This window comes from Bombina bombina, chromosome 2, assembly GCF_027579735.1.
Source record: "Bombina bombina isolate aBomBom1 chromosome 2, aBomBom1.pri, whole genome shotgun sequence".
Classification (NCBI taxonomy): domain Eukaryota; kingdom Metazoa; phylum Chordata; class Amphibia; order Anura; family Bombinatoridae; genus Bombina; species Bombina bombina.
This window is the reverse complement of record NC_069500.1, coordinates 1,443,342,518-1,443,369,510: the sequence shown is the minus strand read 5'-3', so window position 1 is coordinate 1,443,369,510 and position 26,993 is coordinate 1,443,342,518. Positions and strand designations below refer to the sequence as shown.

Below are 26,993 nucleotides of genomic sequence, written 5' to 3'. Positions count from 1 at the left end.
AGATAAGGCTCTGGAGCTTGTTGAGAATTGGAAGTGAGCGGAATAAATAAGTAACCTTAGGGATGAAGGACATTTTAATGGCAGCAATCCTGCCTGTCCAAGAAATTTCATGGAAGTCCCAGGAGTCTAAAAGTTTTTTCCACTCAGGAAGTCTTTCTGTAAAGTTTTTAGAGATGACCGAGGACATGCTAGGAGAAAGGTGGATACCAAGTAGTTTAATAAAACAGGGAGACCATTGAAACTTGTATTGTCTCTGTAGGGAGGAAAGGTCATGTGCTGGGATGTTGATATATAGGGCTTCTGTTTTAGAGAAGTTGAGTTTATAATGGCTAAGTGCCTTAAACTGAGAGATTATCTTGAACACTGCTGGGAGCGACCTCAGCGGGTTCGTGAGCATAAGCGTGATATCATCCGCATATAATGAGATAATATGCTGAGAAGACCCCATCAGAACTTCAGAAATATCTGGATCTGCCCTTATAGCCTGAGCGAGCGGCTCAATGGCAAGCGCGAACAGGAGCGGGGAGAGGGGGCACCCCTGTCTCGTCCCATTCGATATTGCAAAACTATTGGATTGAAACCCTACGCCTTTGACTCTGGCTGTCGGACATGTATAAAGAGCTTGAATTGATAGAATGAATTTCTCTGGAATTCCGAAAGCGCGCAGGGTTTCCCATAGATACTACCACCTCACCCCGTCAAAAGCTTGGCATACAGGCAATTTAATTCTTTTTGGAGAGATATTCGGGATATGATGCCAACACTAAGGAATTTATTATGAGCTCTATTGAATATCTCTTGACGCATAACCTCTTTTTAATTGGAGGGGATTTCTTTCTCCATAAGCCTGGAACAGCAATGGGAGCGCAATTTGCTCTCACATACGCCAACCTATATTTAGCTTGGTGGGAGATGTTCCACATTTTTGTAGATGGAAATCCCTTCAGGGATTGTATTCAGTACTATGGCAGGTATATAAAGACGACATGCTGTTTGTCTGGGGGCTTGGTGAAATAAATGATCCACATGATTTATTGATGTATTTTAAACAGAACAATCTGAATTTGGATTTTACTATGGAATACTCGAAGACATCCATTCCATACTTGGATGTTATGCTTAAGACAAATGAACAAAAAACTGATATTGTAGTAAAACTATATAGAAAACCAACAGCAGGCAATACTATTCTCAATGCTAGATCCTGCCACCCTGGCCATGTAATTAAAGGGACACTGAACCACAAGTTTTTCTTTTGTGATTCAGATAGAGCTTGGAATTTTAAGCAACTTTCTAATTTACTCCCATTATCAATTTTTCTTCATCTCTTGCTATATTTATTTGAAAAAGAAAGTCTAGAACCTTGGAGAGCACTTGTTTATTGGTGGATGAATTTATCCACCAATCAGCTAGAACAACCCAGGTTGTTCACCAAAATGGGCCGGCATTTAAACTTACATTTTTGCTTTTCAAATAAAGATACCAAGAGAATGAAGAACATTTGCTAATAGACTGTTTAGTTGTTTAAAATTGCATGCTATATCTGAATCACAAAAGAAAAAATTTGGGTTCAGTGTCCCTTTAAGGCTATTCCTAAAAGTCAATATATGAGAGTGAAAAGGAATTGTACCTCCCAGGATGATTATAACCTACATTCACAGGAGACTACACATAGATTTTTAATCTAGGGGATATAATTTAAAGCAATTAAATATGGCGAAGGCACAGGTGGATCAAATGGAAAGAAATGATATGTTTAACCCCTTAACGACGCATGTCGTACAGGGTACGTCGCACACAACCTGGTCTTAAAAGACCAGCGACGTACCCTGTACAACATTAGGGGTTTAAAGCGGCTGGAAGCGATCCTGCTCGCTTCCAGCCGCTTTCCGGTTATTGCAGAAAAAAAAACAAAAAAAAAAAAAACAGAAAAACAGAAAAAACTACTTTTTTTTGCAAACTGGGTACTGGCAGACAGCTGCCAGTACCCAAGATGGCCGCCAATAAGGCAGATGGGGAGGGTTAGAGAGCTGTTTGGGGGGGGGGGGGGTCAGGGAGGTTGGGGGCTAAGGGGGGATGCTACACCACAGCATATGTAAATATGCTATAAAAAAAAAAACACCTTTTATTTCAGTACTGGCAGACTTTCTGCCAGTACTTAAGATGGCGGGGACATTTGTGGGGTGGGGGATGGAAGAGAGCTGTTTGGGAGGGATCAGGGGGTCTGATGTTTCAGGTGGGAGGCTGATCTCTATACTAAAGCTAAAATTAACCCTGCAAGCTCAATACAAGCTACCTAATTAACCCCTTCACTGCTAGCCATAATACACGTGTGATGCGCAGCGGCATCTAGCGGCCTTCCAAGTACCAAAAAGCAACCCCAAAGTCATATATGTCTGCTATTTCTGAACCAAGGGGATCCCAGAGAAGCATTTACAACCATTTGTGTCATAATTGCACAAGCTGTTTGTAAATGATTTCAGTGAGAAACCTAAAATTGTGAAAAAACATAATTTATGCTTACCTGATAAATTTATTTCTCTTGTAGTGTAGTCAGCCTAGGGTCATCCATTACTTATGGAATATATCTCTTCCTAACAGGAAACTGCAAGAGGATCACCCAAGCAGAGCTGCTATATAGCTCCTCCCCTCACATGTCATATTCAGTCATTCGACCAAAACCAGACGAGAAAGGAGAAACCATAGGGTGCAGTGGTGACTGGAGTTTAATTAAAATTTAGATCTGCCTTAAAGACAGGGCGGGCCGTGGACTGACTACACTACAAGAGAAATAAATTTATCAGGTAAGCATAAAATTTTATTCATTGCAAACTTCTGATGAACGTTTGGAAAATACCACAGAAATAGAAAATGTATTTTCCTCTGAATTTTCTACTTACAGTTTAAGCAAGTTATTCGAGCATCTTGAATCCCTCCTGGATAAAGAAATAAGATTAAAATGGGACATTTGGACACTGCAGAAATATTTAAAGCAGGGAATGATACCCCGTGGTCTAAGGGTCAATAAATTCCCCACATTTCAGGTGGAAGATGAAGAGTTCATAAGAGTCTGGAATGGGGTCTTATCGGACTGTTCATTAAAATTGATGGGAATGTTGATTGAGTTTAAATCTAAAATGTTAGTTACTGTTTCTAGAGAGATTGATGTTTTGCAGATTGAACTAAATATACGCAGCAAAGAGTTAAAGTTTCAAAAATATGACTCAATTTTACAGGCTACTATAGCAGAGTCTAAAGCATTGATCATGGCCATTAAACATGATAAATACCTAAGGGATCTTAGTGATTATGAGAATAATAAAATTTATATTTGGAACCGAAAGCAAAGAACTAACTATAGAAGGGAGAACGATCAAAAAAGATTTCCAAAAAGCAAGAAGTCAGGTAAAAGATCAAATAAATTAGCTTTCAAGTCTAAAAAAGTAACTTTTAATGAAAGTGAGGCAGAGTCCTCGGGTGATTGTTCTACATCTGGAGAGGAAGAAAATATAGTACAGGAGAGGGCTTCTCACACAAACACAAACCCAGAGAACTCCTTAACTCATTTAGCAACTACACCCACAGAGGTTGAGGCTTCTCGGTATCAGGCCTTAGAACAAGAGACAGATAGAGGGTTCCAAAGAGAACAGGATAGATCAGACATAGCGCAGGTTTTTTCCAAAGTCCCACAAGGGTTCGAAGGGGGGGGAAGCGATACAAAAGGGAAAGGGATTCTAAAAGAAGGTCCTTTACAGCAGCGACAACCCCCCAGGAGGGGCAGATCAAGAACGAAATACTGTTAGATTCGGTGATCAATCTTTCATCGCGTCCACTCAGTTGTATTGAAACAAAAGTTTTAAATTATGGCTTAAGTTTCGTGCCAGCTGATACTTTCAATCTGTTTCAAACACTGGTGGACGTAAATAAACTGATCAGGAATCTAACAGTTAAAAAGTATTTTGCACAAAAGAATATGGGTGATAATGATGATCTGAACATTGCTATAATTGATGTGACAAATAAATCTGGTTTAATTGAAGCTTTGACGTTTCAGGAAGTGTGTGATTTGGAGACATTAGAGAATTTAATTCTTGAAAACTCCAGTATGGAATTATCCTCAGACACAAATATGGTACATAGTGGCCCAAGTCTTTCCTGTGCCTCTAAATTTTATCCCATACAGGTAAGAGGGAATATTTTGGAACAGTTTCAAAAAAGAGTAGAGAAAGATCTGACTGAACTAGCCTATGTGGTTAGAACCACTACACATCAGAACCTAAATAGAGAAGAGGCAGCAGCTCTTAAAGAACTCAAGGGGGACAAGAATCGGGTCATAAGGTCAGCAGACAAGGGTGGGTCGGTAGTTGTCATGGACAGGAGCTTCTTTGTTCAGGAGGCAACACGACAGCTATCGGACCCATCTCAGTATTTACAATTACTAAGTGACCCTACATTAAGGTTCAGTCGAGAATTATCACATCTAATTGATGATGGTAAAGAAGCAGGCTTTCTCGATGACAAATCATGTAAGTTCTTAATGGTTGATTCCCCTGTTATGCTGATCTTCAATTTCCTGCCAAAAGTTCACAAGTCATTAACAGAAGTAAAGGGCCGTCCAATCATTAGTGGCATTGGCTCTCTCATCGAGCCAATGTCTCAGTGGTTGGATTCCATTTTGCAGCCAATGGTGTCAAATTTATTTAGTTATCTGAGAGACACCAAGCAACTTTTGATTGAACTTGAATCTATATCTTGGCAAGAAAATTTTAGTTGGTTATCCATAGATGTAACTGCATTGTACTCATCCATTCCTCATAAAAAAGGTCTGGAAGCGATATCTTTCTTTTTAAAACGAATGACTACTTTTGATTCACATTTTTGTCAGTACATTTTAAGGGTAACTGAGTTTCTATTGACCCACAATTTTTTTCTGTTTGAAGGGGTCCACTACCTCCAGAGATGTGGGACAGCTATGGGGGCCAAGTTTGCCCCCTCCTATGCCAACCTCTTTATGGGGTGGTGGGAGCTGTCCCACATCTATGGATGTGGTGGGCCTTGGACAAATAAGATAAAATATTACAAGAGATACATAGATGATCTTTTGATCATCTGGGAGGGCAATGAAAAAGAAGCCAGAGATTTTCTTATGTACCTAAATGACAACACTGTAGGAATCAAATTTACCTTTGAGTACAATGCGAGCCAACTAAATTATCTGGATGTGACCCTTATGAGTAAGGGCAACAAGATACACACCAAGGTGTATAGAAAACCCATTTCTGGGAACACATTGCTTCACGCAAGAAGCAATCACCCCAGAAGGGTTTTCAGATCAGTCACAAAAGGACAGTTCATACGTCTCAGACGAAACTGTACCACACAAGAGGAGTATGAGAAACAAGCTTTAGACTTGGAAAACCGCTTATGCCAGAGAGGATATAACAGAAAGGAGGTGTCCTTGATTAAGATGGACATAGCGAAGAGAGATCGGTCAGAGTTTTTAAAAACAGAAAAAACAACCAAACATGAAATCTCAAAGGGTGTCACTTTCATCACAGGGTACAGTAACCAATACCATCAGGTCTGCAACATCATACGGAAACATTTCCGTATGTTGTCAGCTGATGATGATCTTAAAGATATAGTCACACGAGGATGCAGATATGCCTTTAAGAGAGGGAAAACTTTAGGAAACATTCTTGCCCCCACACAGTTATACTCCATGAGACCAGACCATTCATCGTGGTTAAGGTTTAAAGGAGTATACAAGTGTAGCTACACGTCATGCATAGCATGCAGTTATCTCCAAAGTGGAGAAGGCTTCTCGAGTACAGTAACAGGGGAGAGATTTAATCACTATTCCTGCCTTAACTGTAGAGCCACTTACGTGGTATATTTACTTACTTGTGTAGAATGTGGAGTCCAATATACGGGTCTCACTTCTAGAGAAACACGAGATAGAATCCGTGAACATGTAAATAATATTAAGGCAGGTAAACTGACTACTCCGTTGATACAGCATTTCAATTTGAAACACAACAAAAAAGCTGACACTTTAAGGTGGACCATTATTGAAAAAGTAACTTGTAAAACTAGAGGTGGGGATAGGGATAAGCTCTTGTCCAAAAGGGAAGCGTTCTGGATACATAGGCTAAGAACAAGAATACCACTAGGTTTAAATTCGGAGTTTGATATCATCAATTTCTGGGAATAGTTCTTGGTCTGTGTATTCAGAATGACCCAAGAAGAATTGGTACGTTTTACCTGCATATATATATATATGCTTTATTTATTGTTAATCTTCGTTTAATTAAAAGAGCAGCATTGACAGCTTAAACTATTCCCACCTCCTACTATAGCAATTTTTAAGTAATCATAAACACAAGTAAGTAGTTAATGACAATATATAACAGAATGTTATAAAAAGAACAATTTAACAATTATTATTGGGAAGTTTCATTCAGCCTTGTTCCCAGAAATAGAGCAAGTGTATTTAAGCACTATAAAAGTTTTTCTGTTATGTAACGAATTAAAATATTTTGAATAATTCGAGTATACTAACGTATTATAATGTTTTGATTTTTCGCTTTTGATGCTTGCAATGATGATTTATATACATTTTGTGACTAGTTAACAGTATGTAACAATTGTTTCTATTTAGAACCGATGTATGTGAAACTGGAATAAATAGGTGTGTTCAGGATAACGCCCAGGATAAATGTTTTTATCCAATCACAATTGTGCACAAGGTATTTAAAGGTAGTTGAGATTAAGAGCTTTATGCTACGACTACGGCCCTATCGGCTGAAACGCGTCAGCAATAGCTCTTTGGGTGTTATCCACACACACCACCAAGCCCCCTTCTTTGTTATTACTTCCCTGGTGAAGTTATTGGTGACCTACAATAAAGTCATTTTAAAAGAAGTACTCTGGTGCAGCTCATCACTTTGTATTTTGCTATTTGAGAAACGGAGCAAGCACACTGATACTTCCATATCCGCAAGGTGATTAAGCCAACACCTGAGGTTGATCCGACGGCGAAAGGATCCAGAAGCCGCGAGCCAAAAGGATCGGTGACGTCACACGCCAAGTCACCGCAGATTTCCGCAAGTGGAGCAACGGCCCAGGAGGAGAGCAGTGACGAAGCCGGAGGCATATGAAGGGACTCTGACTGAGCAAACCCACGGCCTAAAAGCAAATCGGAATGTGAATGCACGCTCTCTGTGGACGGGCGAGTCTCCTTTACAGCTGCGGTACCTGGCAGGGATCCTCAAGCGGGGTGAGTCTTTAACAAATACCACCTGTTCCGGCTAATATTCAAAGGAACAGAAGTTAACTTTAACTTTTACTAAACATAAAGACTGTGCAGTTGTTCAGGTGCTCACACGAAAATTGACTTTTTATAAGCATAAATTATGTTTTCTCTTGTTAAGTGTAGTCAGTCCACGGGTCATCCATTACTTATGGAATACCAATACCAAAGCTAAAGTACACGGATGAAGGGAGGGACAAGGCAGGAACTTTAAACGGAAGGAACCACTGCCTGTAGAACCTTTCTCCCAAAAATAGCCCCCGAAGAAGCAAAAGTGTCAAATTTGTAAAATTTTGAAAAAGTGTGAAGTGAAGACCAAGTTGCAGCCTTGCAAATCTGTTCAACAGAGGCCTCATTTTTAAAGGCCCAGGTGGAAGCCACAGCTCTAGTAGAATGAGCTGTAATCCTTTCAGGAGGCTGCTGACCAGCAGTCTCATAGGCTAAACGTATTATGCTACGAAGCCAAAAAGAGAGAGAGGTAGCCAAAGCCTTTTGACCTCTTCTCTGTCCAGAGTAAACGACAAACAGGGAAGAAGTTTGACGAAAATCTTTAGTTGCCTGCAAATAGAACTTCAGGGCACGGACTACGTCCAGATTATGTAAAAGTCGTTCCTTCTTTGAAGAAGGGTTAGGACACAGTGATGGAACAACAATCTCTTGATTGATATTCCTGTTAGTAACTACCTTAGGTAAGAACCCAGGTTTAGTACGCAGAACTACCTTGTCTGAATGAAAAATCAGATAAGGAGAATCACAATGTAAGGCAGATAACTCAGAGACTCTTCGAGCCGAGGAAATATCCATAAAAAACAGAACCTTCCAGGATAACAGCTTGATATCAATGGAATGAAGGGGTTCAAATGGAACGCCTTGAAGAACGTTAAGAACTAAGTTTAAGCTCCACGGCGGAGCAACAGTCTTAAACACAGGCTTAATCCTAGCTAAAGCCTGACAAAAAGCCTGAACGTCTGGAACTTCAGCCAGACGTTTGTGTAGAAGAATAGACAGAGCAGAAATCTGTCCCTTTAACGAACTAGCAGATAAGCCCTTTTCTAAACCGTCTTGTAGAAAGGACAATATCCTAGGAATCCTAACCTTACTCCATGAGTAACTCTTGGATTCGCACCAATATAAATATTTACGCCATATCTTATGGTAAATTTTTCTGGTAACAGGCTTCCTAGCCTGTATTAAGGTATCAATAACCGACTCCAAGAAGCCACGCTTTGATAGAATCAAGCGTTCAATCTCCATGCAGTCAGCCTCAGAGAAATTAGATTTGGATGGTTGAAAGAACCCTGAATTAGAAGGTCCCGTCTCAGAGGCAGAGACCACGGTGGACAGGACGACATGTCCACTAGGTCTGCATACCAGGTCCTGCGTGGCCACGCAGGCGCTATCAGAATCACCGAAGCTCTCTCCTGTTTGATCTTGGCAATCAAACGAGGAAGCATCGGGAATAGTGGAAACACATAAGCCATGTTGAAGACCCAAGGGGCTGTCAGAGCATCTATCAGCACCGCTCCCGGGTCCCTGGACCTGGATCTGTAACAAGGAAGCTTGGCGTTCTGGCGAGACGCCATGAGATCCAGATCTGGTTTGCCCCAACGATGAATCAGTTGCGCAAAGACCTCCGGATGAAGTTCCCACTCCCCCGGATGAAAAGTCTGGCGACTTAGAAAATCCGCCTCCCAGTTCTCCACGCCAGGGATGTAAATCCCTGACAGGTGGCAAGAGTGAGACTCTGCCCAGCGAATTATCTTTGAGACTTCCAACATCGCTAGGGAACTTCTGGTTCCCCCTTGATGGTTGATGTAAGCCACAGTCGTGATGTTGTCCGACTGAAATCTGATGAACCTCAGAGTTGCTAACTGAGGCCAAGCTAGGAGAGCATTGAATATTGCTCTTAATTCCAGAATATTTATTGGGAGGAGTTTCTCCTCCTGAGTCCATAGTCCCTGAGCCTTCAGGGAGTTCCAAACAGCGCCCCAGCCTAGAAGGCTGGCGTCTGTTGTTACAATCGTCCAATCTGGCCTGCGAAAGGTCATCCCCTTGGACAGATGTGGCTGAGAAAGCCACCATAGAAGAGAATCTCTGGTCTCTTGATCCAGATTTAGCAGGGGGGACAAATCTGAGTAATCCCTGTTCCACTGACTTAGCATGCACAATTGCAGCGCTCTGAGATGCAGGCGCGCAAATGGTACTATGTCCATTGCCGCTACCATTAAGCCGATTACTTCCATGCACTGAGCTACTGACGGGTGTGGAATGGAATGAAGAACACGGCAAGCATTTAGAAGTTTTGATAACCTGGCCTCTGTCAGGTAAATTTTCATCTCTACAGAATCTATAAGAGTCCCTAGAAAGGGAACCCTTGTAAGTGGTAATAGAGAACTCTTTTCCACGTTCACCTTCCACCCATGCGACCTCAGAAATGCCAGAACTATCTCTGTATGAGACTTGGCAGTTTGAAAACTTGACGCTTGTATCAGAATGTCGTCTAGGTACGGAGTCACCGCTATGCCTCGCGGTCTTAGTACCGCCAGAAGTGAGCCCAGAACTTTTGTAAAGATTCTTGGAGCCGTAGCTAATCCGAAGGGAAGAGCTACAAACTGGTAATGCCTGTCTAGGAAAGCAAATCTTAGGTACCGATAATGATTCTTGTGAATCGGTATGTGAAGGTAGGCATCCTTTAAGTCCACTGTGGTCATGTACTGACCCTCTTGGATCATGGGAAGGATGGTTCGAATAGTTTCCATTTTGAATGATGGAACTCTTAGAAATTTGTTTAGGATTTTTAAGTCCAAGATTGGTCTGAAGGTTCCCTCTTTCTTGGGAGCCACAAATAGATTTGAATAGAATCCTTGCCCGTGTTCCGTCCGCGGAACTGGGTGGATCACCCCCATTAGTAAGAGGTCTTGTACACAGCGTAGAAACGCCTCTTTCTTTATTTGGTTTGCTGATAACCTTGAAAGATGAAATCTCCCTCGTGGAGGAGAAGTTTTGAAGTCCAGGAGATATCCCTGAGATATGATCTCCAACGCCCAGGGATCCTGGACATCCCTTGCCCAAGCCTGGGCGAAGAGAGAAAGCCTGCCCCCCACTAGATCCGTTTCCGGATAGGGGGCCCGCTCTTCATGCTGTCTTAGGGGCAGCAGCAGGTTTCTTGGCCTGCTTGCCCTTGTTCCAGGACTGGTTAACTTTCCAGCCCTGCCTGTAACGAGCAACAGCTCCTTCCTGTTTTGGAGCGGAGGAAGTTGATGCTGCTCCTGCTTTGAAGTTACGAAAGGCACGAAAATTAGACTGTTTGGCCTTTGATTTGGCCCTGTCCTGAGGTAGAGCATGGCCCTTACCTCCGGTAATGTCAGCGATAATTTCTTTCAAGCCGGGCCCGAATAAGGTCTGCCCTTTGAAAGGAATATTAAGCAATTTAGATGTCACGTCAGCTGACCAGGATTTAAGCCATAGCGCTCTGTGCGCTTGGATGGCGAATCCGGAGTTCTTAGCCGTAAGTTTGGTTAAATGTACGACGGCATCAGAAACAAATGCGTTAGCTAGCTTAAGTGCTTTAAGCTTATTCATAATTTCATCCAATGGAGCTGTGCGAATAGCCTCTTCCAGAGACTCAAACAAGAATGCCGCCGCAGCAGTGACAGGCGCAATGCATGCAAGGGGCTGTAAGATAAAACCTTGTTGAACAAACATTTTCTTAAGGTAACCCTCTAATTTCTTATCCATTGGATCTAAAAAGGTACAACTATCCTCCACCGGGATAGTGGTACGCTTAGCTAAAGTAGAAACTGCTCCCTCCACCTTAGGGACCGTCTGCCATAAGTCTCGTGTGGTGGCGTCTATAGGAAACATTTTCCTAAATATGGGAGGAGGGGAAAAAGGCACACCAGGTCTATCCCACTCCTTGCTAATAATCTCTGTAAGCCTTTTAGGTATAGGAAACACGTCAGTACACACTGGTACCGCATAGTATCTATCCAACCTACATAATTTTTCTGGAATTGCAACCGTGTTACAATCATTCAGAGCCGCTAATACCTCCCCTAGCAATATGCGGAGGTTCTCAAGCTTAAATTTATAATTAGAAATCCCTGGATCAGATCAGTCACCCACAGAATGAAGCTCTCCGTCTTCACGTTCTGCAAACTGTGACGCAGTATCTGACATGGCTCTCACCTCATCCGCGCGCTCTGTCCTTAACCCAGAGCTATCGCGCTAGCCTCTTAATTCTGGCAATTTAGATAATACTTCTGTCATAACAGTAGCCATGTCTTGCAAAGTGATTTGTAAGGGCCTCCCTGATGTACTTGGCGCCACAAAATCACGCACCTCCTGAGCGGGAGGCGAAGGTACTGACACGTGAGGAGAGTTAGTCGGCATAACTTCCCCCTCGTTGTCTGGTGATAATTTCTTTGCATGTAAAGATTGACTTTTATTTAAAGTAACATCAATGCAATTAGTACACAAATTTCTATTGGGTTCCACATTGGCCTTTAAACATAGTGAACAAAGAGATTCATCTGTGTCAAACATGTTTAAACAGACTAGCAATGAGACTAGCAAGCTTGGAAATACTTTTCTAAATAAATTTACAAGCAATATAAAAAACGCTACTGTGCCTTTAAGAAGCACAGAAAAACTGACACAGTTGAAATAACAATGAACCAAATTAGTTATAGCAACCAATTTTTCACAGTAAATGTATTAAGTTAGCAAAGGATTGCACCCACCAGCAAATGGATGATTAACCCCTTAATACCCAAAAACGGATAACAATTTAATAATTAACGTTTTTCTCACAGTCAAAACACACTGTCACAGGTCTGCTGTGACTGATTACCTCCCTCAAAATGAATTTTGAAGACCCCTGAGCTCTCTAGAGACGATCTGGATCATGGAGGATGAAGTAGACAGATTGTGACTGAATTTTTACTGCGCAAAAAAGCGCTAAAATAGGCCCCTCCAACTCGTATTACAACAGTGGGGAAGCTCAGATAACTGTTTCTATGCAGAAAACAAAGATGGCCATGTGGTAAAAATCATGCTCCAATAAGTTTTATCACCAAGTACCTCACAAAAAACGATTAACATGCCAGTAAACGTTTTAAACATACATTTGAAAAGTTATGAATTGTTATTAATAAGCCTGCGACCAGTCTTTAGACCGCTGCTTCATAAGTTGTGTTTCTGGCGAGTCTGAAGACTCGCCAGAAACACGGCCCTTCAAGCTCCATACGGAGCTTGATAAATGGGCCTGTAAGTATGTGATAGATTTGTTGTCGTGTAGATGCTGTGGGATAAGGTATGTAGGTCATACGACCAGATTCCTCAAAATCAAACAGCATATCAACTGCAACACTAAGTATGTGATAGATTTGTTGTCGTGTAGATGCTGTGGGATAAAGTATGTAGGTCATACAACCAGATTCCTCAAAATCAAACAGCACATCAACTGCAACACTAAGTATGTGATTGATTTGTTGTCGTGTAGATGCTGTGGGATAAGGTATGTAGGTCATACGATCAGATTCCTCAAAATCAAACAGCACATCAACTGCAACACTAAGTATGTGATAGATTTGTTGTCGTGTAGATGCTGTGGGATAAGGTATGTAGGTCATACAACCAGATTCCTCAAAATCAAACAGCATATCAACTGCAACACTAAGTATGTGATAGATTTGTTGTCATGTAGATGCTGTGGGATAAAGTATGTAGGTCATACGACCAGATTCCTCAAAATCAAACAGCATATCAACTGCAACACTAAGTATGTGATAGATTTGTTGTCGTGTAGATGCTGTGGGATAAAGTATGTAGGTCATACGACCAGATTCCTCAAAATCAAACAGCATATCAACTGCAACACTAAGTATGTGATAGATTTGTTGTCGTGTAGATGCTGTGGGATAAAGTATGTAGGTCATACGACCAGATTCCTCAAAATCAAACAGCATATCAACTGCAACACTAAGTATGTGATAGATTTGTTGTCGTGTAGATGCTGTGGGATAAAGTATGTAGGTCATACAACCAGATTCCTCAAAATCAAACAGCATATCAACTGCAACACTAAGTATGTGATAGATTTGTTGTCGTGTAGATGCTGTGGGATAAGGTATGTAGGTCATACGACCAGATTCCTCAAAATCAAACAGCATATCAGCTGCAACACTAAGTATGTGATAGATTTGTTGTCGTGTAGATGCTGTGGGATAAGGTATGTAGGTCATACAACCAGATTCCTCAAAATCAAACAGCATATCAGCTGCAACACTAAGTATGTGATAGATTTGTTGTCGTGTAGATGCTGTGGGATAAAGTATGTAGGTCATACAACCAGATTCCTCAAGGATCACTTACGTGCAATAGAGGATCCAGAATCAACTACACCCATAGCCCTACACAAATGCGTCTAATAGCTCTTTACGGTCAGTGCATAGAGCCAGGGGAGGCAATAGATTGAAGCAGCAGGAAGTCTTCTGGATTTTCCAGTTAGGAACCAGAGTGCCTGTAGGACTGAATAGTGAATGGGATGGAAAGCTGTTCGTAGACTGAATTTTTTGAAATTTAACATTTTTCATGTGTGTACAAAAGCATGTAAATATTGCTTCTAGTTCTAGGCTGATTGCAGTCATTGTATCTATTTAACATGAGAAGCTATCAAGTTCTAAATTGATAGTTTTATTGAGTTAAACAACGGTATCTATTATTATTATTATTATTATTATTTGAAATCTGTTAAAAAAAGTTCTCATCCAGTTGAATCATTGTGTTAATACATATATTATTATTATCAGGTATTTGTATACGTAAATTCATTTTTGTAAAGTTGTATTTATACTAAAATTATGATGTAAAAATTTGAAAAAGATAAGTTTTTTTATGTATTTTCAATATGAGTGGTACAATAAGGGTATGGGTGCTGGCAACAAGCAAGTGCAAGGCATATATGGAGTTAAACACATAGGAGGTGTCTCATTTAGGCTATATAAAGATGGTTGCCGACTCCTTAGCCCATAGGTTATTGAGGAAGTTACATATTTTGCTGACAAAACACGTTTGCTACTCTTCTGTTGGATGTTTTTACCGTTGGAATAAAAAAATATTTCTTTTTATCCATATCGTCTGTGTTGGTGAATCTTTACCGAAGTGCCGGGATCCCTGTGTCTCTTGTAATAATAGACAGAGCACACAGAGCACTCCGTCCCCCGCCAAGGGATGTCACTTAAACTGCTGAACTCTCAAGACAAGGAGGAAATCCTAAGACATAGCAGGAACAAGCACCCTGTTGGTGTATTTATCAGCAGCAGTTGCCACCAACGTGTTACGTATTATGATTATTAATAATTATAGCAATATAAAAACATAATTTATGCTTACCTGATAAATTCCTTTCTTCTGTAGTGTGATCAGTCCACGGGTCATCATTACTTCTGGGATATTACTCCTCCCCAACAGGAAGTGCAAGAGGATTCACCCAGCAGAGTTGCATATAGCCCCTCCCCTCTACGTCACCCCCAGTCATTCGACCAAAGACCAACGAGAAAGGAGGAACCAAGGGTGTAGTGGTGACTGGAGTATAATTTAAAAATAATTACCTGCCTTAAAAAACAGGGCGGGCCGTGGACTGATCACACTACAGAAGAAAGGAATTTATCAGGTAAGCATAAATTATGTTTTCTTCTGTTAAGTGTGATCAGTCCACGGGTCATCATTACTTCTGGGATACCAATACCAAAGCAAAAGTACACGGATGACGGGAGGGATAGGCAGGCTCTTTTATACAGAAGGAACCACTGCCTGAAGAACCTTTCTCCCAAAAATAGCCTCTGAGGAAGCAAATGTGTCAAATTTGTAAAATTTGGAAAAAGTATGAAGCGAAGACCAAGTTGCAGCCTTGCAAATCTGTTCAACAGAGGCCTCATTCTTAAAGGCCCAAGTGGAAGCCACAGCTCTAGTGGAATGAGCTGTAATTCTTTCAGGAGGTTGCTGTCCAGCAGTCTCATAGGCTAAACGTATTATGCTACGAAGCCAAAAAGAGAGAGAGGTAGCAGAAGCTTTTTGACCTCTCCTCTGACCAGAGTAAACGACAAACAGGGAAGACGTCTGTCTAAATTCTTTAGTTGCCTGTAAGTAAAATTTTAGGGCACGAACTACATCCAGATTGTGCAGAAGACGTTCCTTCTTTGAAGAAGGATTTGGACACAAAGATGGAACAACAATCTCTTGATTGATATTCCTGTTAGTGACTACCTTGGGTAAGAACCCAGGTTTAGTACGCAGAACTACCTTATCCGAATGAAAAATCAAATAAGGAGAATCACAATGTAAGGCTGATAATTCAGAGACTCTTCGAGCCGATGAAATAGCCATTAAAAATAGAACTTTCCAAGATAACAACTTTATATCAATGGAATGGAGGGGTTCAAACGGAACGCCCTGTAAAACGTTAAGAACAAGATTTAAACTCCATGGTGGAGCAACAGTCTTAAACACAGGCTTAATCCTCGCTAAAGCCTGACAAAAAGCCTGAACGTCTGGCACTTCTGACAGACGTTTGTGTAACAGAATAGACAGAGCTGAGATCTGTCCCTTCAATGAACTAGCAGATAAACCCTTTTCTAAACCTTCTTGTAGAAAAGACAATATCCTAGGAATCCTAACCTTACTCCAAGAGTAACTTTTGGATTCACACCAATATAGGTATTTACGCCATATTTTATGGTAAATCTTTCTGGTAACAGGCTTCCTGGCCTGTATTAAGGTGTCAATAACTGACTCAGAAAACCCACGTCTTGATAAAATCAAACGTTCAATTTCCAAGCAGTCAGCTTCAGAGAAGTTAGATTTTGATGTTTGAAAGGACCCTGTATCAGGAGGTCCTGTTTCAGAGGTAGAGACCAAGGTGGACAGGATGACATGTCCACCAGGTCTGCATACCAAGTCCTGCGTGGCCATGCAGGTGCTATCAGAATCACTGATGCTCTCTCCTGTTTGATTCTGGCAATCAATCGAGGAAGCATCGGGAAGGGTGGAAACACATAAGCCATCCTGAAGTCCCAAGGTGCCGTCAGGGCATCTATTAGGACTGCTCCTGGATCCCTGGATCTGGACCCGTACCGAGGAAGCTTGGCGTTCTGTCGAGACGCCATGAGATCTATCTCTGGCTTGCCCCAACGTCGAAGTATTTGGGCAAAGACCTCCGGATGAAGTTCCCATTCCCCCGGATGAAAAGTCTGACGACTTAAGAAATCCGCCTCCCAATTCTCCACTCCCGGGATGTGGATTGCTGACAGGTGGCAAGAGTGAGACTCTGCCCAGCGAATTATCTTTGATACTTCCATCATTGCTAGGGAGCTCCTTGTCCCTCCCTGATGGTTGATGTAAGCTACAGTCGTGATGTTGTCCGACTGAAACCTGATGAACCCCCGAGTTGTCAACTGGGGCCAAGCCAGGAGGGCATTGAGAACTACTCTCAATTCCAGAATGTTTATTGGCAGGAGACTCTCCTCCTGACTCCACTGTCCCTGAGCCTTCAGAGAATTCCAGACGGCACCCCAACCTAGAAGGCTGGCGTCTGTTGTTACAATTGTCCAGTCTGGTCTGCTGAATGGCATCCCCCTGGACAGATGTGGCCGAGAAAGCCACCATAGAAGAGAATTTCTGGTCTCTTGATCCAGATTCAGAGAAGGGGACAAGTCTGAGTAATCCCCATTCCACTGACTTAGCATGCACAATTGCAGTGGTCTGAGGTGTAAGCGAGCAAATGGCACTATGTCCATTGCTGCTACCATTAGGCCGATTACCTCCATGCATTGAGCCACCGACGGGTGTTGAATGGAATGAAGGGTGCAGCAAGCACTTTGAAGTCTTGTTAACTTGTCTTCTGTCAGGTAAATCTTCATTTCTACAGAATCTATAAGAGTCCCCAGGAAGGGAACTCTTGTAAGTGGAACGAGTGAACTTTTCTTTTCGTTCACCTTCCATCCATGTGACCTTAGAAATGCCAGTACTAACTCTGTATGAGACTTGGCAGTTTGAAAGCTTGAAGCTTGTATCAGAATGTCGTCTAGGTAAGGAGCTACCGAAATTCCCCGCGGTCTTAGTACCGCCAGAAGAGCACCTAGAACCTTTGTGAAGATTCTTGGAGCTGTAGCCAATCCAAATGGAAGAGCCACAAACTGGTAATGCCTGTCTAGAAAGGCAAACCTTAGATACCGGTAATGATCTTTGTGAATCGGTATGTGAAGGTAAGCGTCCTTTAAGTCCACTGTGGTCATGTACTGACCTTCTTGGATCATGGGTAAAATTGTCCGGATAGTCTCCATTTTGAATGATGGAACTCTTAGGAATTTGTTTAGGATCTTTAAATCCAGGATTGGTCTGAAAGTTCCCTCTTTTTTGGGAACCACAAACAGATTTGAGTAAAACCCTTGTCCCTGTTCCGACCGTGGAACTGGATGGATTACTCCCATTAACAATAGATCTTGTATGCAGCGTAGAAACGCTTCTTTCTTTGTTTGGTTTGTCGACAACCTTGACAGATGAAATCTCTCTCTTGGAGGAGAGTGTTTGAAGACCAGAAGGTATCCCTGAGATATTATCTCTAGCGTCCAGGGATCCTGGACATCTCTTGCCCAAGCCTGGGCGAAAAGAGAAAGTCTGCCCCCCACTAGATCCGATCCCGGATCGGGGGCCCTCAATTCATGCTGTTTTAGTGGCAGCTGCAGGCTTCCTGGCCTGCTTGCCCTTGTTCCAGGACTGGTTAGGTCTCCAGCCTCGTCTGTAGCGAGCACCAGATCCTTCTTGTTTTGGAGTAGTGGAAGATGATGCTGCTCCTGCTTTGAAATTCCGAAAGGAACGAAAATTAGACTGTCTAGCCTTAGGTTTGGCTTTGTCTTGAGGTAGGGCGTGGCCCTTACCTCCTGTAATGTCAGCGATAATTTCTTTCAAACCAGGCCCAAATAAGGTCTGTCCCTTGAAAGGTATATTAAGTAATTTGGACTTAGAAGTTACATCAGCTGACCAGGATTTTAGCCACAGTGCTCCAAATTAGCTTTGAAGATCCCTGGGTTCTGTAGAGATAAACCGGAACATGCAGGAAAAAACAATGAGCTTTTGACTGAAATTTTTGATGCGTAGCAAAAGCGCCAAAAAAGGTCCCACCCCCTCACACACAACAGTGAGAGAGATTAAAAAACTGTCATAATTAGATCCAGCAACTGCCAAGTGGAAAAATAGTGCCCAAACATTTTATTCACCCAGTACCTCAGAAAATGAAAACGATTTTACATTCCAGCAAAAACGTTTAACATAATTAAGAATTATTAAAAAGCCTGTTGTATTTCTATTAGGCTAAAATCTTATATACACAGTGTAATTCCAGTGAAGTACCATTCCCCAGAATACTAAAATGTAAATTATACATACATGATATAATGTCGGTATGACAGGATTTTCTCAGCAATTCCATTGTTAGAAAATAAAAACTGCTACATACCTTTTTGCAGAATAAACTGCCCGCTGTCCCCTGATCTGAAGTTTACCTCTCCTCAGATGGCCGAGAAACAGCAATATGATCTTAACAACTCCGGCTAAAATCATAGTAAAAAACTCTGGTAGATTCTTCTTCAAACTCTACCAGAGAAGGAATAACACACTCCGGTGCTATTAAAAAATAACAAACTTTTGATTGAAGAAATAAACTAAATAAAATCACCATAGTCCTCTCACACATCCTATCTAGTCGTTGGGTGCAAGAGAATGACTGGGGGTGACGTAGAGGGGAGGGGCTATATGCAACTCTGCTGGGTGAATCCTCTTGCACTTCCTGTTGGGGAGGAGTAATATCCCAGAAGTAATGATGACCCGTGGACTGATCACACTTAACAGAAGAAATTACTGTCAGCAATATTTCCAATTAATATAGTAGAATCATATCAGTACACTTCAGTGAAATATCAACTCTCTGTAGTGTACTCCAAAATAATACTATTGAGACGTCTATAAATTTGACAAAAGAATTATAAAAAGTTAAATTGAATCTCAATTTAAAATATTCCTAAATTATGACCAGTTAATCTCTATGAACACATTAAATATATTTATGTAGTAACTGAATATCACCTATGACCAGATGTATATATCAATTGGTTAATACAATATTAAAATAAAGTTAGCTATAGAGATATTTAGATAAATTACTATTCAATTAAATCGCCTTTTACCTCAGTATTATGGACACAACATATCTATAAATTAACTTTAACTCAAAATGAATTGCTTATTAAATGTCACACATGAATTATAGTAGAACAATTTATATATAGCCAGAAGGTTTAACCAATTCAATATATATATAGCTTATTTAACAATGTTTGGACAAATCTCACAATGAAATCTTAGCTCAACTCCCACAATCTAATGAAATTTCCAGGGAACACAATTCACTATATTACCCAAAATAGTCTTATAATAATTTAAATAATCAACCAAAGATTTTTACACAAAATTTATCAGCTCAACATATACCAATTAATATAGCATTAAATAGTTCCAACTTAGCCACAACAACTATTGCAATTTCTAAAATATATCACAGCAACTCAAACGAATTTATAAATATTAATGCCTGACCCTTTCCTCGATAATAATTGACTTAGCGCTGGTCTATTTAATACATGAAATACACTGGTCTATTTAATACTAGCGTTGCACCTATAAAGTACCTCTTTAAATACCAGCTAAAATTAAACTACAGCAATAAAGAATATCTTTTGCTTTAAAATATTAAAAATATAACCTCATCAAACCGCTTAATACATTACCAGAAAACCAATTTGAGAGTTCAATATGCCAGATATTCTTATGGTCATACGTGAAGGTATCACTATTTTGCAAGGGTACAGGTCACAGAGTATCTCTCTTGCCCAAAAAGAGTTTCCCAGCCAGGAATCGGAGAAAGTAGAGCCAAACTGTGTGTGTATAGCTCTGTTTTACAAAGTGAGTCTGTCTTCCTTTCTTGCATAGTGGGGACTATATTCTTTTACATAGCTCCTCCTTTAATTTAGAATCATTCCATATGAAATTCTCTGGGTAAACCTTTAGCTCTCATTGGCTACTGGTAATGCCACATTGTAATTTAACCCTCATGGTTGTAATTCTCGCACTGAACACTGGGGCAACAGGAATTGAAATTTCATTTTTAAAATATTCTGTTTCTCAATTACAGGGATATATATTTTTATAAAATGTCTATTTAATACACGCATAATTCCTAGCCTTAATAAACTATTTGGTCAATATATATGTGACTATTTGGCTTAACTGAGCACGTATATTGTAAGATTGTATTCTTAAACATTAAATATACACACACAGACGAAGAGAGAAGCGCTCTACCAGGAACGAACAACAGCTCAGTGGCTTGTTCTATGGCGATTTACCACCCAGGAGCAGCCTCTTTTAGACCAGTGTGCTTTTCACAGAGGAAGATTCTCCAGAAGTATCTGATCCCGCCAAGTAAGGTCAGTCCAGCCCGAAATACCAGGCAATTCTCCTCTAAACAAGGAACATGACAACCCCAGACGATCGTTCCGGCCTTCTATGGGCCTCGTCAGTGAGGTGCAGCCACATTCCTCTAAGCACACTGGGCAAGGAGTCCACGTCTGGTTTCCCCCATCACCCATAAGGCGCCTTACCAAGGTCATATTAATTTGCATAAGCAGAGAGAAGCGCTCTACCAGGAACGAACAACAGCTCATCAGTTAGTTCTATGGCGATTTGGTTCCATCTCACAATACAACCTGCAGCGGGGTGCGCTGCTCTGTACTTCCTTATGACCACACAGAGTAAAGAACACACAGCCCATGAACCCTCTTACCTCTATCCCACGCAACAAACACAGAGGTAGTGAGAAGACGCACACACAGCCTCCTGCATTCCTTCCAGCACAGCTCTGGCACAGCATCTGCAACATGAAGGGGAGAGAGGACATATGGTGCTGCCCAGTAGCAAGTCTCACGTGCACTATATACAGTAATACTAATCACACACACAGACTCCTGTCAACCTGCCAGCACAGCATATGCAACATGAAGGGGAGAGAGGAAATATGGTGCTGCCCAGTAGCAAGTCTCACGTGCACTATATACAGTAATACTAATCACACACAGCACAAGTTGGTGTGAGAGGCTGGTAGTGTGTGTGTGAGGCTGGTACACACACACACATACAGTACCAGCCTCACACACACAGTACCAGCGCCCCCCCCCACACACACAGTACCAGCCCCACACACAGTACCAGCCCCACACACACACACACAGTACCAGCCCCACACACACACACAGACACAGTACCAGCCTCACACACACACACACACAGACACAGTACCAGCCTCACACACACACACAGTACCAGCCCCACACACACACACATACAGTACCAGCCTCACACACACAGTACCAGCCCCCCCCCACACACACACACAGTACCAGCCCCACACACACACACACACACAGTACCAGCCCCACACACACACACAGACACAGTACCAGCCCCACACACACACACACACAGACACAGTACCAGCCCCACACACACACACACACAGACACAGTACCAGCCCCCCCCCCCACACACACACAGTACCAGCCCCCCCCCCCCACACACAGTACCAGCCCCACACACAGTACCAGCCCCACACACAGTACCAGCCCCACACACAGTACCAGCCCCAAACACAGTACCAGCCCCAGCCCCACACACACACAGTACCAGCCCCACACACACACACACAGTACCAGCCCCACACACAGTACCAGCCCCACACACAGTACCAGCCCCAGCCCCACACAGACACACACACACACAGACACACACACACACACACACACAGTACCAGCCCCCCCCACACACACAGTACCAGCCCCCCCCCACACACACACACACAGTACCAGCCCCACACACACAGTACCAGCCCCACACACACAGTACCAGCCCCACACACACAGTACCAGCCCCACACACACAGTACCAGCCCCACACACACAGTACCAGCCCCACACACACAGTACCAGCCCCACACACAGTACCAGCCCCAGCCCCACACACACACACACACAGAGTACCAGCCCCACACACACACACACACACAGTACCAGCCCCACACACACACACACAGTACCAGCCCCACACACACACACACAGTACCAGCCCCACACACACACACACACAGTACCAGCCCCACACACACACAGACAGTACCAGCCCCACCCACACACACGACAGTACCAGCCCCACACACACAGTACCAGCCCCACACACACAGTACCAGCCCCACACACACACAGTATCAGCCCCACACACACACAGTATCAGCCCCACACACACACAGTATCAGCCCCACACACACACAGTATCAGCCCCACACACACACAGTATCAGCCCCACACACACACAGTATCAGCCCCACACACACACAGTATCAGCCCCACACACACACAGTATCAGCCCCACACACACACAGTATCAGCCCCACACACACACAGTATCAGCCCCACACACACACAGTATCAGCCCCACACACACACAGTATCAGCCCCACACACACACAGTATCAGCCCCACACACACACAGTATCAGCCCCACACACACACAGTATCAGCCCCACACACACACAGTATCAGCCCCACACACACACAGTATCAGCCCCACACACACACAGTATCAGCCCCACACACACACAGTATCAGCCCCACACACACACAGTATCAGCCCCACACACACACAGTATCAGCCCCACACACACACAGTATCAGCCCCACACACACACAGTATCAGCCCCACACACACACAGTATCAGCCCCACACACACACAGTATCAGCCCCACACACACACAGTATCAGCCCCACACACACACAGTATCAGCCCCACACACACACAGTATCAGCCCCACACACACACAGTATCAGCCCCACACACACACAGTATCAGCCCCACACACACACAGTATCAGCCCCACACACACACAGTATCAGCCCCACACACACACAGTATCAGCCCCACACACACAGTACCAGCCCCACAGGCAGCACTCGCACCACCTCGGGTGCCAGCCATACATTCAGTACCAGCCAATCATACACATACGCACTGTGCCAGCCCAACAAGATTACACCTGGATGCATGACTTCTGTAACACTCACTCTCAGGCAGACACTGGTTGTCACAAACAAAGCCACAGCTGCTATCAATACCAACCTGATGCCAAGATGCTCCTCAACATAATGATGAGAGCAACACAGGAGCCTTCGCCACACACTGACAGAGATAGCAGCGCTTCGGGCCTCCCCTGCCCTGGAAAGAACGTGTGGTACATGTGTGAAAAGAATGCCGGCCAGAAGAAAGCACAATACTGAGGGTAAAGCACAGTGTCAATGAGATGCCCCCTACGGGGGTCTGATGGTCTGTTCAGATTATGTAATGACAACGAGCGATCAGAGGTTGCCAGTATCTGCAGGACAGACGCCATTTGGTTCTTATCCTCCTGAACAAAGAGGTCCAGATCATGCCCTATGCTGCTCTCAGGCAGAGGATGAGACTGCGAAACACTGAAGAGAGGTAGAATATCAGTGTCCCATTGTATACCACGCTGGCATTCCCTTAACCAGTCCTGCTGACACCTACAGAGAGCGAGACAGAAACGGTCAGCAAGGCCACAGCTTCTCTCCTTCGCCAGCAGCTCCACCACTTTCAGGGCAGTGAGCACAGACAGGTCTAATGCCCTCTCTGCCACCACCTCATTATACGTGACCAGGGCACACAGGAGGTCGTCTGTAGCTGTCTCCGGTGAGTGTGCAGCTTCATGCAGTGAGGACAAGACACATCTCTCAACCAAGTGTGCAGTTTGCAAGGTCAGCAGCCCCAGTGTCCTCTGCACATTCTTCATAGCCTCGTGCAGACCATGAGAAGCAGGGCGCAGCCACGGGTCACTGTGCAGACTCCTCTGCAGGGCTCCAGTGTGCCGACTCTGTGCCTGAAACTCCACGCAAACAGCTAGTAGTTCTGAAGGTTGTAGTGGAAGCCGCTCTAGCTGACCAAGCAAACGCCGAGTGAAATGGGCACAGCTCCGGAGGTGCACGGTAACATCACTCGTTAGCTTGAGAAGATGGTGCTCACGAGCAAGGACAAGAAGTCTTGTGCACAGCCTCCTAGGGCAAGCACAATGCACCAGTGTAGGGACATTATTCAGTGACAAGTTCAGGTTGGAATCTGGCACAGCAGAGTGAGAGTCTAAACTAAAATGCTGGGTGCCATTAGAGGCCTCAAGGCACAATGACCTCATATTGTGACTTGATTTAAACATGGTAGGCGATGCAGGAAAGGAAGCCACACCTAACAGGGAGCACAAGAGCAGTAAACAGAGTAAAAATAGGAAAAACACATAAAATAAATAAGTAACATGGCAGCAATAGGTACAGGCAGTTATAGGGTGAGGGCTCACGTAATAAGGCAGTGATAGGTACAGACAGTTATAGGGTGAGGGGGTCATGTAATAGGGAAGTGATAGGTACAGGCAGTTATAGGGTGAGGGGGTCATGTAATAGGGAAGTGATAGGTACAGACAGTTATAGGGTGAGGGGGTCATGTAATAGGGCAGTGATAGGTACAGGCAGTTATAGGGTGAGGGGGTCATGTAATAGGGAAGTGATAGGTACAGGCAGTTATAGGGTGAGGGGTCATGTAATAGGGCAGTGATAGGTACAGACAGTTATAGGGTGAGGGGTCATGTAATAGGGAAGTGATAGGTACAGACAGTTATAGGGTGAGGGGGTCATGTAATAGGGCAGTGATAGGTACAGGCAGTTATAGGGTGAGGGGGTCATGTAATAGGGAAGTGATAGGTACAGGCAGTTATAGGGTGAGGGGTCATGTAATAGGGCAGTGATAGGTACAGACAATTATAGGGTGAGGGGTCATGTAATAAGTCAGTGATAGGTACAGACAGTTATAGGGTGAGGGGTCATGTAATAGGGCAGTGATAGGTACAGACAATTATAGGGTGAGGGGGCATGTAATAAGTCAGTGATAGGTACAGACAGTTATAGGGTGAGGGGTCATGTAATAGGGCAGTGATAGGTACAGACAATTATAGGGTGAGGGGTCATGTAATAGAGCAGTGATAGGTACAGACAGTTATAGGGTGAGGGGTCATGTAATAGGGCAGTGATAGGTACAGACAGTTATAGGGTGAGGGGTCATGTAATAGGGCAGTGATAGGTACAGGACAGTTATAGGGTGAGGAGGTCATGTAATAGGGCAGTGATAGGTACAGACAGTTATCGGGTGAGGGGTCATGTAATAGGGCAGTGATAGGTACAGGCAGTTATCGGGTGAGGTGTCATGTAATAGGGCAGTGATAGGTACAGGCAGTTATAGGGTGAGGGGTCATGTAATAGGGCAGTGATAGGTACAGGCAGTTATAGGGTGAGGGGTCATGTAATAGGGCAGTGATAGGTACAGGCAGTTATAGGGTGAGGGGTCATGTAATAGGGCAGTGATAGGTACAGACAGTTATAGGGTGAGGGGTCATGTAATAGGGCAGTGATAGGTACAGGCAGTTATAGGGTGAGGGGTCATGTAATAGGGCAGTGATAGGTACAGGCAGTTATAGGGTGAGGGGTCATGTAATAGGGCAGTGATAGGTACAGGCAGTTATAGGGTGAGGGGCCATGTAATAGGGCAGTGATAGGTACAGACAGTTATAGGGTGAAGGGTCATGTAATAGGGCAGTGATAGGTACAGACAGTTATAGGGTGAGGGGTCATGTAAAAGGGCAGTGATAGGTAGAGACAGTTATAGGGTGAGGGGTCATGTAATAAGTCAGTGATAGGTACAGGCAGTTATAGGGTGAGGGGGTCATGTAATAGGGCAGTGATAGGTACAGACAGTTATAGGGTGAGGGGTCATGTAATAGGGCAGTGATAGGTACAGACAGTTATAGGGTGAGGGGTCATGTAATAAGGCAGTGATAGGTACAGACAGTTATAGGGTGAGGGGTCATGTAATAAGGCAGTGATAGGTACAGACAGTTACAGTGTGAGGGGTCATGTAATAGGGCAGTGATAGGTACAGACAGTTATAGGGTGAGGGGTCATGTAATAGGGCAGTGATAGGTACAGACAGTTATAGGATAAGGGGTCATATAATAGGGCAGTGATAGGTACAGACAGTTATAGGGTGAGGGGTCATGTAATAGGGCAGTGATAGGTACAGACAGTTATAGGGTGAGGGGTCATGTAATAGGGCAGTGATAGGTACAGGCAGTTATAGGGTGAGGGGTCATGTAATAGGGCAGTGATAGGTACAGGCAGTTATAGGGTGAGGGGTCATGTAATAGGGCAGTGATAGGTACAGACAGTTATAGGGTGAGGGGTAAAGTAATAGGGCAGTGATAGGTACAGACAGTTATATAGTGAGGGGGCATGTAATAAGTCAGTGATAGGTACAGGCAGTTATAGGGTGAGGGGGTCATGTAATAGGGCAGTGATAGGTACAGACAGTTATAGGGTGAGGGGGTCATGTAATAGGGCAGTGATAGGTACAGACAGTTATAGGGTGAAGGGTCATGTAATAGGGCAGTGATAGGTACAGACAGTTATA

The 26,993-nt window shown here is 43.3% G+C and overlaps 1 protein-coding gene across 2 annotated transcripts in view; it reads right to left on the bottom strand.

Annotated features, from left to right (window-relative positions):
* The window catches only part of CCDC142 (coiled-coil domain containing 142), a 164,429-nt gene that overhangs the window by 83,040 nt on the left and 54,396 nt on the right, over nucleotides 1–26,993 (bottom strand). Inside the window, exons 2-3 of one of the 2 annotated variants that reach the window (XM_053704407.1) lie at nucleotides 23,592–24,725; nucleotides 21,210–21,296 (exon numbers count right to left, since the gene is read on the bottom strand). In XM_053704407.1, the coding sequence (XP_053560382.1) occupies nucleotides 21,210–21,296; nucleotides 23,592–24,696 (1,192 nt within the window). In that variant the 5' untranslated portion in view covers nucleotides 24,697–24,725. Of the gene's footprint in view, nucleotides 1–21,209; nucleotides 21,297–23,591; nucleotides 25,843–26,993 lie in introns of those variants that run through there. The other variant, XM_053704406.1, reaches the window with a different exon arrangement.